General features: G+C 40.9%; 1 protein-coding gene across 2 annotated transcripts in view; it reads left to right on the forward strand.

Moving 5' to 3' along the window:
* PRKCA (protein kinase C alpha) overlaps window positions 1-12,457 on the forward strand; it is a 121,518-nt gene that overhangs the window by 75,002 nt on the left and 34,059 nt on the right. For both annotated transcript variants that reach the window (XM_021414667.1, XM_021414668.1), the window contains exons 4-6: window positions 3,258-3,369; window positions 4,094-4,222; window positions 12,247-12,403. In XM_021414667.1, coding sequence (XP_021270342.1) covers window positions 3,258-3,369; window positions 4,094-4,222; window positions 12,247-12,403 — 398 coding nt within the window. The remainder of the gene's footprint in view (window positions 1-3,257; window positions 3,370-4,093; window positions 4,223-12,246; window positions 12,404-12,457) is intronic.

Below are 12,457 nucleotides of genomic sequence, written 5' to 3' on the forward strand. Positions count from 1 at the left end.
CTGATTTTCAAATTGCTGCTTGAATTTGGGGTTCCTTTCTCAAGGTACCCCTCTGCACACACCACATTGCTATGGGTGCCGGCCTCTCCAGGAGCGTGTCTTAGCTTTGAGGCCAGCCCTTTCCAATTTAATCATCATACATTGCATCCAGTTCTCCTCACAGAAAGTTGGAATCGCCCTAAGAAAAGCAGAACATTCACTTTCCAGCATGAGAATAGCTGCAATTTTAATATAGCCTGTCATTCATCACTGCTTAACAAATGCAGTGGTAATGCTTTTCCAATTGCCACTTTCTTAATTTTGATGGATTTTGGAAACTGAAGTGGGTTTTCCCTTTGGAGTTTCACAATTAATCTACGCCAAGTTTAGTGCAAAGTTCAATTCTCTTGCAAATAGCAGCCATTATTTGGCAGTTCATCTGTCATATCCTGGCTTGGCTCCCCATGTTTACTATGAAATATGACTGCCAGCAACGCTTCAGGAATTATTTAAAGTTTACATTGATTAAAAGGAGATATTTGAAAAAAAAATCTGCAGGAGCTTACCTCTGGCTCAATGGTTTACCTCTGCTGAACAGCACTGACAAAAAAACAGTGTTATCTCCTCAATTATGCACTGAATGCATATTTAATATTTGGAAGCGTTAAGCTGTATTAACAATTAACAAGTGATAATTGCAGCTAATAATATAAGCAATTAAATGGTGGTAGCAAAATAATTATTATTACTAATGTGACTTACAATTAAAGTGTAATCTGTGTACATGAGAAGCCCACGTTGATGGCGTGAGCGCTTCTATCATCTGGGCTGGGTGCACAGACACCTCTCGGCTTCCTCTGTTCGTTCACAAACTTGCTTGCAAAAGAGTAATATGATGTCTTTTACTTTTAATTTACTAGAATGAAAGCAAGGACGTGGGCTTGGAACACAAAATAGGATGAAATACTGAAGAATTTTCTCTCCTTATTGTTAGCCTTTGAAATGTTTTGGATGTTTTACTGTTTACTTCTATTAAAGAGATTTAAATAGTTGGGTTTCCTCCATGCAAAGATTCCATTTCAACAGTAGTTTCAGTTCTGTTTTCTTTTGTCCTCTAACTTTCTGTGCTGTGCCTGGAAGAAGTGATTTTGTGTGTAGGAGTAATAAAGTACCATAGTCGGAACAAACTTGTTGCTCTTAAAAATACATATATATTTATATACCTTTTCCCTCTGTATCATTACATTATACTCATAAATACCACTTCTCTCAGATGTTAAACAGAACTTTAAAAATCTCCTTCTTCAGCATCATTCTTAGAAGCTGTGGTTTTTGTCCTTCTTAACAACAGACATGCTAACAAAAATGATGTCTAAGGATGTATGTTTGTAAAGCAACAAGTTCCCAACAGGTTTTGCTTGTAAACACAAAATTAAGGCACAGTTTCATTTGAAAATGTGCTTTAAATTGATTGATAGGCATGTGTATAGTCAAAGTCAGGTCATCAGATAACCATTTACTAAGGCAACGTTCCCATCACCCTACACCCATTGGCTGTATCTCTAATACATAATGGAAGAGATGTTCTCTGGAGCATTTTGAATGTCACTCCATTTAGGTTATCTACATTTACAAAATAAATGTGGTTGTTAGCAGTTTGCATTTCGTATCTCAGGCTGTGTAATAAGCAGAACTATTGAAATCCAGTGTCAGTTTGAACTCTTGATGGAAGGTCCATACTGGTTATCTGGATAACAGCTATGTTCTATGTGTGCAGTGAAAACTACCACTTATAGATCCATAATGAAGCTTAGAATCAGTGCAGAAAAGAACGACACAGAAGTGCTTACAAAAGCAAGCTGACAAAAAACCTTCACAAAGTAACTCATGGCAAACAACTACATTTTGAAGGCAAGATTTTGCCTTTTCATGGTGATATCTTCAACAAAATTACTGTTAGGAGTTCCCAGTTTTCTTGGTTTCTTGAGAAAGCATTTACAGCAGAAGAGCCTTATGTTTCTGAAGAAAGAGATGGCAACTTTTCCATTTTGTATAACGTTTACTTTCCTTTGATTTGTCTTGAAAGCTTTTCTTGGCAAGCACAAGTCGATAGTTTAGTTTATTGTTGATAACAATTTAATAATTCTTTTCCAGTATGGAGCTGTATTGATACCAATATAAACCATAAGCAGAAAAAAACTCTCAGAGTTTTTGCAGTTGTATTTGTTGGGATGTTTTAATGCGTGAAAGGCGTGGTATTACATCATTGCCATTCCCTGCCAGTGCATGAGGCTGTGAAAATCTGAAGGAAAAGAGAATGTTAGCAAAGACTGATTTCAAATTTGGCTGTATTTTTTTCAATGAAGAAGAACTGCAGCTCTTCGCAGATCCGATGAAGATTGTGCTGCAACAGCTTTGACTGAAATGCAGAGCTAAATTGTGCTTCCCAAATTTTGTGTCAAGCCATGTAGCTGGGGCTGGAGGCAGCCCTGAAGGATATCCAAATACACGCTCTCAGTTCTCTGAAGGGGACCTCTTCCCTTGGAGGGACAGCAAATGTTTTGGACCTATCTGCAGTGTTTGTTTTTAAGGGATTTGGGTGTATTCCATTTCACTAGTCCTAAATTAGAAACCATCTCCAAGCTGCCGGTGGCCTTAAAATGTCCTCACTACAAATTTCTCTGCTGGAAAATCAGACAGGAACAGCAATCTCTGTAAAATATTTACTATGTGCCAAGTTAGAATTTGTTCTCTTTCATCTCCAGTAATGTAAGTGACAAATTTGCAGCATTTCAGGATGATCCCATCTTTAACATCCTGATTTTGCAGTCATTTTACTGCATTTCAGATTAGCCCCTTAACAAACTGCTGCTTCTCTTCTGCCGTATTTTGTGTCGACATTTAAGAGCGGTGATGATAGATTGTAAATAAACAGGCGATGTACGACAGTCCAGCCACAAGAGGAATGTCGTCATTGTGTTTTATGTTTATGTACAGTCAGTAAATGGGAGTTTTAGTGTAGATGAATCATAGGAGCAAGCCTTTGCTCACTAAACTGACATATTCTTTCTGACAAAACCAAAGCAAAAGAAATATTAGAGCTGAGCACTAAAACTGTGGCCAATGTATCAGCACTCTTATGAGGGTTATGAATAAGATACATGCTGGTATATATTTTTGGGCTGAGTTGGAGGATTTTCAGTATTTGAGGTGGTATATTAAAGGTACACCAACCTTATTTCTTGTGACTCGAGAATCTGTTTTTGTTTTGCCTGTAGGACCCCAGAAGCAAGCACAAATTTAAGATCCACACCTATGGGAGCCCAACCTTCTGTGACCACTGTGGGTCCCTTCTTTATGGGCTCCTACACCAAGGGATGAAATGTGACAGTAAGTTCAGTTTTGCTTTGTTACCAGACAGTATTTTTAAAAGTACGTGGAAACACTGCGTAACAACTCCTCACTTCTTTTCAGCGGAAAATACCATTTCAAATGTCAGCTCTTGATAGAACTGTTGTATTTCAAGTGGATATTTCAGTCAAATAATAATAATCTAATGAAAACCGCTTCTGTTGCTGAGAATGTGCTGCATGGACTTTGATATGAGAGGAGTGCATTTGCTGTTGCTTTTGAGGGAACCTGTTTCAGGAGTGGGTGGATGAACACACAGTTGAAAACTGACATTTCAGTTTACGTGGCAGCCAAGATCCAATATTTCCCTTGTGCATCATTTGTCTTGGAAGTCTACTGCACCAAATTCTAATGATTGATTTAAACCTAAATCCCTTCATGGCTGCTGCTGGCAGAAGTGCTCTGTTTTCTCAGTCGTATTCCCACCAGGTCTTTATTCTGTTTTCACCTTTTTTCTTGCTCTTCATTAATATATTTAAGTGTCTGAAGTAGATTATTTTTGTCAGTGTTTCATTCACTGTCCACAAAATGTATTGCAAGATGGAAACCAGCCATGTTGGTCAGTCAAAAAACATCTGGCTGTAATCTGCAAACGTTGCCAGCAATTAGACATAGTAATCTTAACTTTCGCTGTGCTCAGTGTATGCTGTGAAATCGTATTATTAGTTTCTCATAGCTGTCTGAAACGCTTTTATATCTGCAGCTTGCGATATGAATGTGCATAAGCAATGTGTGATAAACGTCCCGAGCCTCTGTGGCATGGATCACACTGAGAAAAGGGGAAGGATTTATCTGAAGGCTGAAGTCACTGGTGACAAACTGGAAGTAACAGGTAAATGACTCGTTTTGGAATGCTGCAGGATTTTTAAAGGTGTAATATACACCGTGAGTTTATGTGCTTTGGTCAATGCCTTTGGGCACTGATGCCCATGGCAGAGCATTTCCATTTGGAAACATGAGGATTTCATTCACTGCGCCCTTGAATCCGGAATCATTTTGAATCAAGAAATGCTATGTCAGCTGGCATTCTGAACAATCCACACGTTTAGAAAATAAAGTGAAAATTTAAAGATGTAATAGTAGCTTTACAAATTCGAGGATGTTCATCAGAAAATGACTGTAATGTCGATTTTCCCTGTAGGAAGCAGCGCAGTGGGATAGCTAAATACTTAGGAAGCTAGCCATCGTCTTCAGAACATAGAAATGCTCTAAACTTGCATCAGCTAAGGAGTGATTTCCTGCATTTCAGAGTATTTAATAAACAAAGGAACTTGGATTCAATCCCAAATATTACTCCCAGTGTATTATAAAATAATAATAATAAAAAGATCATATTCTGGGAGGTTAAGGTTACCAAGATAGGGAAAAGGGAGAGAAAGGAAGGAAGGAGAGGGCAGCAGTTCTTTTCCTTGGAAGTGCTTCTCCCAGAGCTTATCAGTAAGCTTCGGTTCCTCTCCCCCACACACCCTGTCTCATTCCCAGCTGAAGCTGCAGAGAAACTTATGGAGAATGTATTTTGCAAGCTGAAGGACCATTTTGTCCCCCTACATAGATGTGCTGCTTACCTCGAACAGAACTTCCTCATTTCGTTATCAGAGAGCAGAGTTTATCACTCAGGATCCACTTAAGAATTTGTATTTACAGCCTATGTTTTGTTTGCTCTGTGCGTGCTTTCTGTTTAACTGGGGGCAGCTGTAATTGGTTCTGATATCCCGAGTGCAAAGCTGGTAGTGAACTTCACTGTTGATTTTTCCTTTCTGTTGGATGCAAATATGCAAAAATGTTCTATGTCAATGAGGCTGCAAAGTATTTATTCAGAGGGAGGACACAGAGTGGGATTTAGGATGGACAAAACTGATGTAAGTGAATTAGGTCAAACGAGGTCCATTAAATCTAAATTCAAGATGAAAGTGGAATTTTTTTTGACTCAGAATTCTCTTTCAGGAAATTTTGAAGACATGTTGTCATTATCAAAAACAAAATAAGGGATGAGTTAGCATGTCATCGCTCATGACCAACACTGCTCCTCCAGCAATACATCTTAATACACCGTTATGCTTATCACATAAACACAAATACATCTTGAAAATTGGTTTTGTGAGAAACTGAATTCACAAGGTTTGCTCACTGAGGCAGGAACTCGGAACACTGTTGTTGACATGGCTTGATCAGTGCTGCAAATTCAAGGGCAAAGTTATAGCAGGGCAAAGGAGGAGGTTTCCCAGAGCATCTGCTTTTCTGTCTTTGCTTCTTGATGTGGTTGTTGGCAATCTGTGGCTGCTGAGCATTGTTCCATTGCTTCAGCACTGCTGATTTGAACACCTAGAGCCCAACTTTTGGTTAGCCCTGAAGTGGTCAGGCAGTCAGACTGATGATATCTGAAGGTCCCTTCCAATGGAGTGATTCTCTGCTTTTCTTTTCTACACCAGAAAGATGTTCTTTCCACCTCTGCGCTTCTTATTTGGGGCATGAATCACAAAAGGTACCATACCCCTTGTAGTCAGCATAAAGGAAATCAGGCCATCATGTTGGATTTTCACAGCTCACAGAAGCATTGAACTTCCCTTCTGTCACTATTCATTCATGCTTTTGTTATCTCTGCATCTTAATACCTCCAGATTCTCCTGTCATTCTCCTGTGAAAACCTTGTAAAAAGCATTGAAAGGGAGAGGCATGATCAAATTTAGTTAGAACAGATTAGAATAGATCCCAAGTGGTACTTAATTGTAGCTAACTTTTCAGATAGCTTCCTGTTGCGTAGGAGAGGTGAATTTGTCCAAGAGGCTGTCATAAGGAGAAAGGTGCCTTCACTTTGTGGTGTGAGAGCACTTGACAAATGCTGTTATTTGTGTGCTTAGAGATACTTCCATCCAAAATTGAAGAAGGTTTCTGGACAACAAGAAGAATGTTTATGCCAATCTTGTAGTAAGCACATCAAGGTGCTGTTTTGTTCTTATGGTTGAAGCTATGTTCTCTATGTTACATTCTTAGGGTTGGCATTTCCGAGGTTTCCAAAATTTTCTTTAAATATAAGTGAATTTCCCTGAAAGTAAACTTTAAAAAAAAAGTGATACTATACAAATGTATTTATATATGCTGTGTCCAGACAAGCTGAAGCTTTTGTGCATGTTTAACTGCAAAACAAATTAGTGGTTTTCGGTTGGTTCACGAACATTGCTAGCCCCAAATTTCTAACTCACTGTAATGTATTTCCTTGTACAGCATCATTTCTGAAACATTTACTGGCAAAATGTCTGCAGATCCCAGAGCTGCCAAACATGATAGCACTGCCTTTAGATTCGGGAAGGGGGTGGATTAAATGTCCAGGATGTTCAGGAACTGCTCTTGGGTTTGAGCCTTTGCCGGATTCTTCTTCAAAAGAATGTCTCTGTAGGTGTTGAACTCCTTCAGTTGAATTCCTTCATATCTCTGCTCTGCATCCTGTTTTGGCTGTTAATTGGTTCCTGCTGAGCTCGTGTTCCTGTAGCCAGCCCTGACTGCCTGCAGAACAGTCATGCTGTTCGATGCAGACGTGGCACTCCGGTGGGCATCTTGCAGTGCCTTCTGTGGGCGGCTCCATTTCCTTACTGGGAGGAAGGAGGGTGCCACGCGCTGAACGGCGATGGAGAGGTCTGTCCCGTGGGGAAGGACACTGCTTAGTGCATACCAAGTGGTGTTTGCTTCTGCATAAGAGCCCGGAGGACACTGTGGTAGCTTTTCTTTCCAAAAAGGGCTTCAGTACATGCACGGTTACTGAGTGTTTTCCCAATAAAATAGGGTAAATAATACTGTTGGAAAGATGCCAGATGGAGTTGGCCTGTGGTTCAGGCAGATTATCTGAAATATCGGAGCACTCGGGCAAGTTTTGAATTCAACTAATCATGGGAATGATTTAGTCCTGTAGTACGTAAATATATTTAATACTGGTGTACTTCCATGTGTACTTACAGTGCACTTCAGATCTCTGATGTGGGTGCTTAAAGGTGGACAGGCAGCCCTTTCTGCATCAGTGCTGCAGACTAGGAGTAGGAGTTTTGTATTGATATCCTCTGACAAAATCTCACCACCTCCCCAGTGCCATTTTCCATGCTCATTTATGTGGCAGTTCTTAAATATCATCAGTCCGTTTTATACCTACTACCTTGAGAGTTGCTTTGGATACTAATACGTTATTGCAAGTGCAGTAAATCAGCTTGGTTAAGTCTCTTGTCATAGGAACTCTCTTAATTGCTTTCTTTCTGACATCACTGAATTTGTGACCCTTCCATAGAATGGACTGTTGGGATTTTGCTTTTAAGCGTAGTAGAGCTGTTTCTGCCACTTTTAATCTCTGTTGTTTCACATGGAAATTTCCCCTTCCTGGTGTGTGTTACAAGTTTTGTCACTTACTTGTCAACCCACCAGAACCTGGGCTCCTTCTGAGCAGTTTTGCAGGTGGCTGAATCACTCTTTCGATCGTTATTTTATTTTTGAGTTATTTTTATGGCGAGCAAACAATGACCTCTGTGAGAAAATAACCCCGCCTGGTGCAGTGCCATAGAAAAAGGCACCGTGTTGTTGGGATCCCAGACTGAGAGCTGCCAGGAGCTGGGTCTGACAGCAGCTGCCCTCCCAGCAGCAGTGAGCTGCAGGTACTGGGGTGGGCAGGGTGCCATGATGCTGTCAGCCATCGCACCCCATCGGCCTTATTAAAGTACGCACAGATACACGCAGCCCAGAGCTCCCAGGTTTCTAAGCGTGTTTTTTTCTGAGCTGGAAGAATAGAGAAAATGGGTTTTTATTCTTCTGTGATGCTTCTGTGGTTTAAAAGGGGAAACCTGGCCGTGATTTCTGGAGGCTGGGAGCACAGAGCAGGCTCCAGCCGTCACCTCCCCAGGAGTTCTGCACTCCCCACTGCACGTATTTCAAATTATTTATGAATGTCTGATGCTGAGCTACCCTATGGCACTGCATATTAATGTCCTGTCATGCTGCTTGCCATGGAGACCTGGCAGAGCAGCTTCTGCCCAAAGAGAGCAGGGAACTGGAGAACTGTTGCAAATCACTAGGTGCTCACCAGTTATTTCCTTGAAAGACTTCTCCACACACACTCTCATGATTCCATCTGTGTTTGCCTAGGTCATTAACAGTGTCTTTCTTTGTTAGCATTAATTTCGTAACATTCTGCATCTGATTTTAAAAGGCAGACACATGAGTGTTCAGGCGATTTATATGTGTATATAGTGTGTATAGTGCTGTTATATGAAGTCCCTATAAAGTGATCCCAAATAATTGCTTGCATGTGGAGGCATTTTTAATATCTCAGATAAGAATGTCATGTTTCACCTCACCGATACCTTCTGTGTTTTCTGGCATTCCCTGAACCTGCAGGGTTGCTGTGCTGATTGCACAGAGGGCAGTGCCTTTCGTAAATGCCAACCCCTGTAGCAAATGAGTATTTGCCATTTCAGTCATTAAATTTTCTTTATTATGAAAAAAAAACAGTAAATGCATAGTATTTAAAAGAAACATCAGTTTTTCATAGACAGCCATCTGCATGCATGTAAAAAAAAAACAAAAATGCTACATATTTGCATAAGTATTTGAACAGGTCAGAATTAGAAATTTAATAGTAACCCCTTTTCAGGCAATTTGATATAGCAATAGTCAATGTTCATGTTAAGGCTTGTGTTTTATTAAGTAGTTGCCCTGCCCAGTACTCAGTGTTTTTTAGGAAGGTAATTTTTATAGAGGTAATCTGATTTTAAAAATAAAGTACAGTTGCCCCCGTGAGGTTCCCAACTGGAAATGAAAGCAGAGAACCTACAGCAGGTCTTATTAAGTAGCATTAGAGTTGATGGTACGCTTTTATTAGTAGGAGAGACTGTCTTAATAAAAGACAGAGGAATGAAGCATCGTGGAACACTAGTTCATTTTTCATTTGTTCTCGGGAGGAAATTAATTCCTCATGCATTTCTTGTGTGTAAGTCACCTGTGACACACGGGCATCGCCACAGCCTGCGTTCATCGTGATGGCATCTATGGGGAGTCAGGAAACTGGGTGTAATGAGCAGGCACCGGTCTCAGGAGAGGTACTAAAGAAAATTAGCTAGGCTGGGGAATGGTTAAGCAAAAGAGAAGTCCCACATTGAGAAGCCCTTTTAGGGGCCAAGCACTGTGTGGAAATGGTCTGAAAAGCAGGATTTAGGGAGGTCAGTTGTACATCTGTAGTCATAATTCACTACTGCTTTACTGCGGGAAGACAGAAACTTTGAGCTAACAATGTTCTCCCTCTTCTTTCACTTCACTAGAGAGCTTGCCAGCCAGGACCTTTTGAGACTCGAGACCACTTTCAAAAGCATCTATTTGCTTTCACTGGGAGATTTCTGCTCCTCTAAGTTGCCTGTAGGGAGTAAAAGATTGGCAAGCAACAGTTGCTGTGATTAGTAAACCATTTTACCATCAGCATTCGAGAATTGAAGGAAAAGGTAGTTGTGACTCATGAAAAGGAACTGAGTGAACTTGTGCTGCAAATAATTCTGCTTTATTTTATGGACAGAAGCATTTCTTTGCTCATTCCTGTGACTAAATCTATTTGCTGACACCGCAAGAAGTTATAAATCCATAACTGTGTATTGTTTGCTGTGTTTGATCCATGCACTCCATGAAAAAAGTTCAAGTGTTGTCATCCAAACTCTGAAATGCTGCCTGAATTTTCTCTCTTTAGACGGAGTGACAGTTCTCTGCCATCCCACTCTGTCTTATTTAGATATTTATTTAAAGTATGAGTACCTAAGAACCAGCTGTATTTGCTCATGTCTTTATACTATTCCTGGAAAAGTGAATATCCCAATTCTAGGTACAGCTTCTGGAGGCACCACCGTAATACCAGTGACACAGCATCAAATAGAAGTCATCAAACATCCCATGTTTTCTGCTGACTAGGCACTTATGATCTCTTCTTCGTTAGCGATGAGGAGGAAGATGGTCCCTTTTCCTTGTGGCATGGTGACTGTCTGGGCACACTTGATTTATTGGAAACTTGAGCATATGCTTCTCTTCACTCCCTGTTTGTCTGTGTGTGTTCTCAGTCCCTGCTAAGAGTCTAATCTGAACGGGTTGTTAGGAGATTTAACTCATACCAGCTACTTTGCTCAGTGCAGAGATCATTATCGTGCTCAATATTTGACAGAAAACTGGCAAGTGGTATTCTAGGTTTCTTTCCAAGTTCCTCTCGGTGCTGAGTTTAATTAGCTAATAATTGTAAAGCAACAAGAGTTTGCTTGTCATCCTTGCAGATGCAGCAGAATTCAGCCTCAGTAAGTTCATTTATTTTCTTGGAGTTATTTTTCATTTAACTTTGTTTCAACCACACATGAGAGAGAGCACCTGTGATGGGAAGGGGAAACCTCTGTTTCCTGCCAACCCTCTTGTGGAAAGCTGACCTGTCTTGGTAAGGGTAGGATGCCCTCAAAGAAATGGACCAACCATCAAGACATTAATTCCTTATAAATGATATTCAGCAAAAGCATCGTCATGCCATTTCCTCAAGACAAAGTGCTACCAGTTGGAAATAGATGTCTAAGGGTGCTAATTACACAGACAACTATGCGAATAGGCCAGATAAGGAGTGCATTCACGGCTACTTTAGCAGCCTGGACTTAGTGTATGTTGCATCTTTCTTTCCAAGTTCATCTTTGAGCTGCTCTTCTTTTTGTGTTTTAAGGCCTTTTTCCTCATTCTGTGTTTCCTATAAAGGAGGAGCAGCCTCACACATGCTGTCCGGGGTGTTTCCCAGGCCCAGCAGCCCATACAGACGCCGATCCGTGTCAGCCCGACTGGTTTGGGTGGGACAGCGTTTCACAATGCCTGAAATCCAGCCTTCTCGTGAAGTTCTGCAGAAGCTGATGGCAGAATGCCATTGACACATAATAAAACCTTACATGCTGTGCACATAAATGTCGCGTGGGCGTCATGCTGGTCCTCTGCAAGATAGAGGGGAAGTGCTGCCTTGCTCATCCACTGTGGTACTCCACTCATCTGTAGTGACTTCTGAGCTGCCTGGTGAAGCCTCACAGCTGCTGCAGTAACCTCACCCAGAGCCCCGAACACTGCTGAGCTGCTGATAAAAGTGGTCATAGCCCACCATGGCCTCTGCTCCTTGTTCCACGTAGGGATGTGGCCGTGTGGGGAATGTCCCGCAGGCGGGTTGCTGGCCATCCTTGTCTCTGGGCATCAGTAGCAACATGACGGCTATGAACTCACTTTGTACTCTCTTCTGACATTGTGAAAACAGAAGCTACCTTACCATTTTTGTGGAGGCAAAGTTAAACTCGTCTTCCCTGTGCTTGTGCTTTGGGTGCCGTCTCGTGACGACCCTCACAGTGATTCCAGCTGACAGCTAACAAGCAATGAATCCAAGGGACATTTAGTACCAATAACACATTGTATAAAACAGCCCTTCTTGGAAATCTGTTCTGATCTGAATATCAGCCTTATAGTATTCATCTGATAGTTCTGGAACCTAAGATTGATGAGTAAATAAAAGCACACAGAAATGCTCCCTGCTTAGAAATGTATAGAGATGAGCTCGGATATTTAATCATTCCATTGCAGAAAAGAGCTGCCCAGGAGCTGCTGCTTGCCATTTGGGAATGGCTCTCATCTCCTGTCATTTCTCTCTACCAGCCTAATAAATACCGTGAGGTGCAACCTTACTTTATTAGTTTCTTCCATGCCAAGTCTGACCATGCGAGTTTTTAATCTTATTTGTTTTATCGTTCAACGTATTTCTTTAGATTCGGTTTGAGATGTCATTATGTTGTTAACAGTGATTTGCAACCCCATGCAAATCAGCACTCTGTTTTGTATTGACAGTGCGAGAAGCAAAAAACCTAATTCCCATGGATCCAAATGGGCTTTCAGATCCGTATGTTAAACTGAAACTTATCCCAGATCCCAAGAATGAAAGTAAACAAAAAACAAAAACCTTCCGTTCTACCCTGAATCCACACTGGAATGAGTCATTCACATTGTAAGTTTAACGCCTTTTAATGCAATTTTTCATGCGTTGAATCATTTGAGTTTT

The sequence above is a fragment of the Numida meleagris genome, chromosome 17, assembly GCF_002078875.1.
Source record: "Numida meleagris isolate 19003 breed g44 Domestic line chromosome 17, NumMel1.0, whole genome shotgun sequence".
Classification (NCBI taxonomy): domain Eukaryota; kingdom Metazoa; phylum Chordata; class Aves; order Galliformes; family Numididae; genus Numida; species Numida meleagris.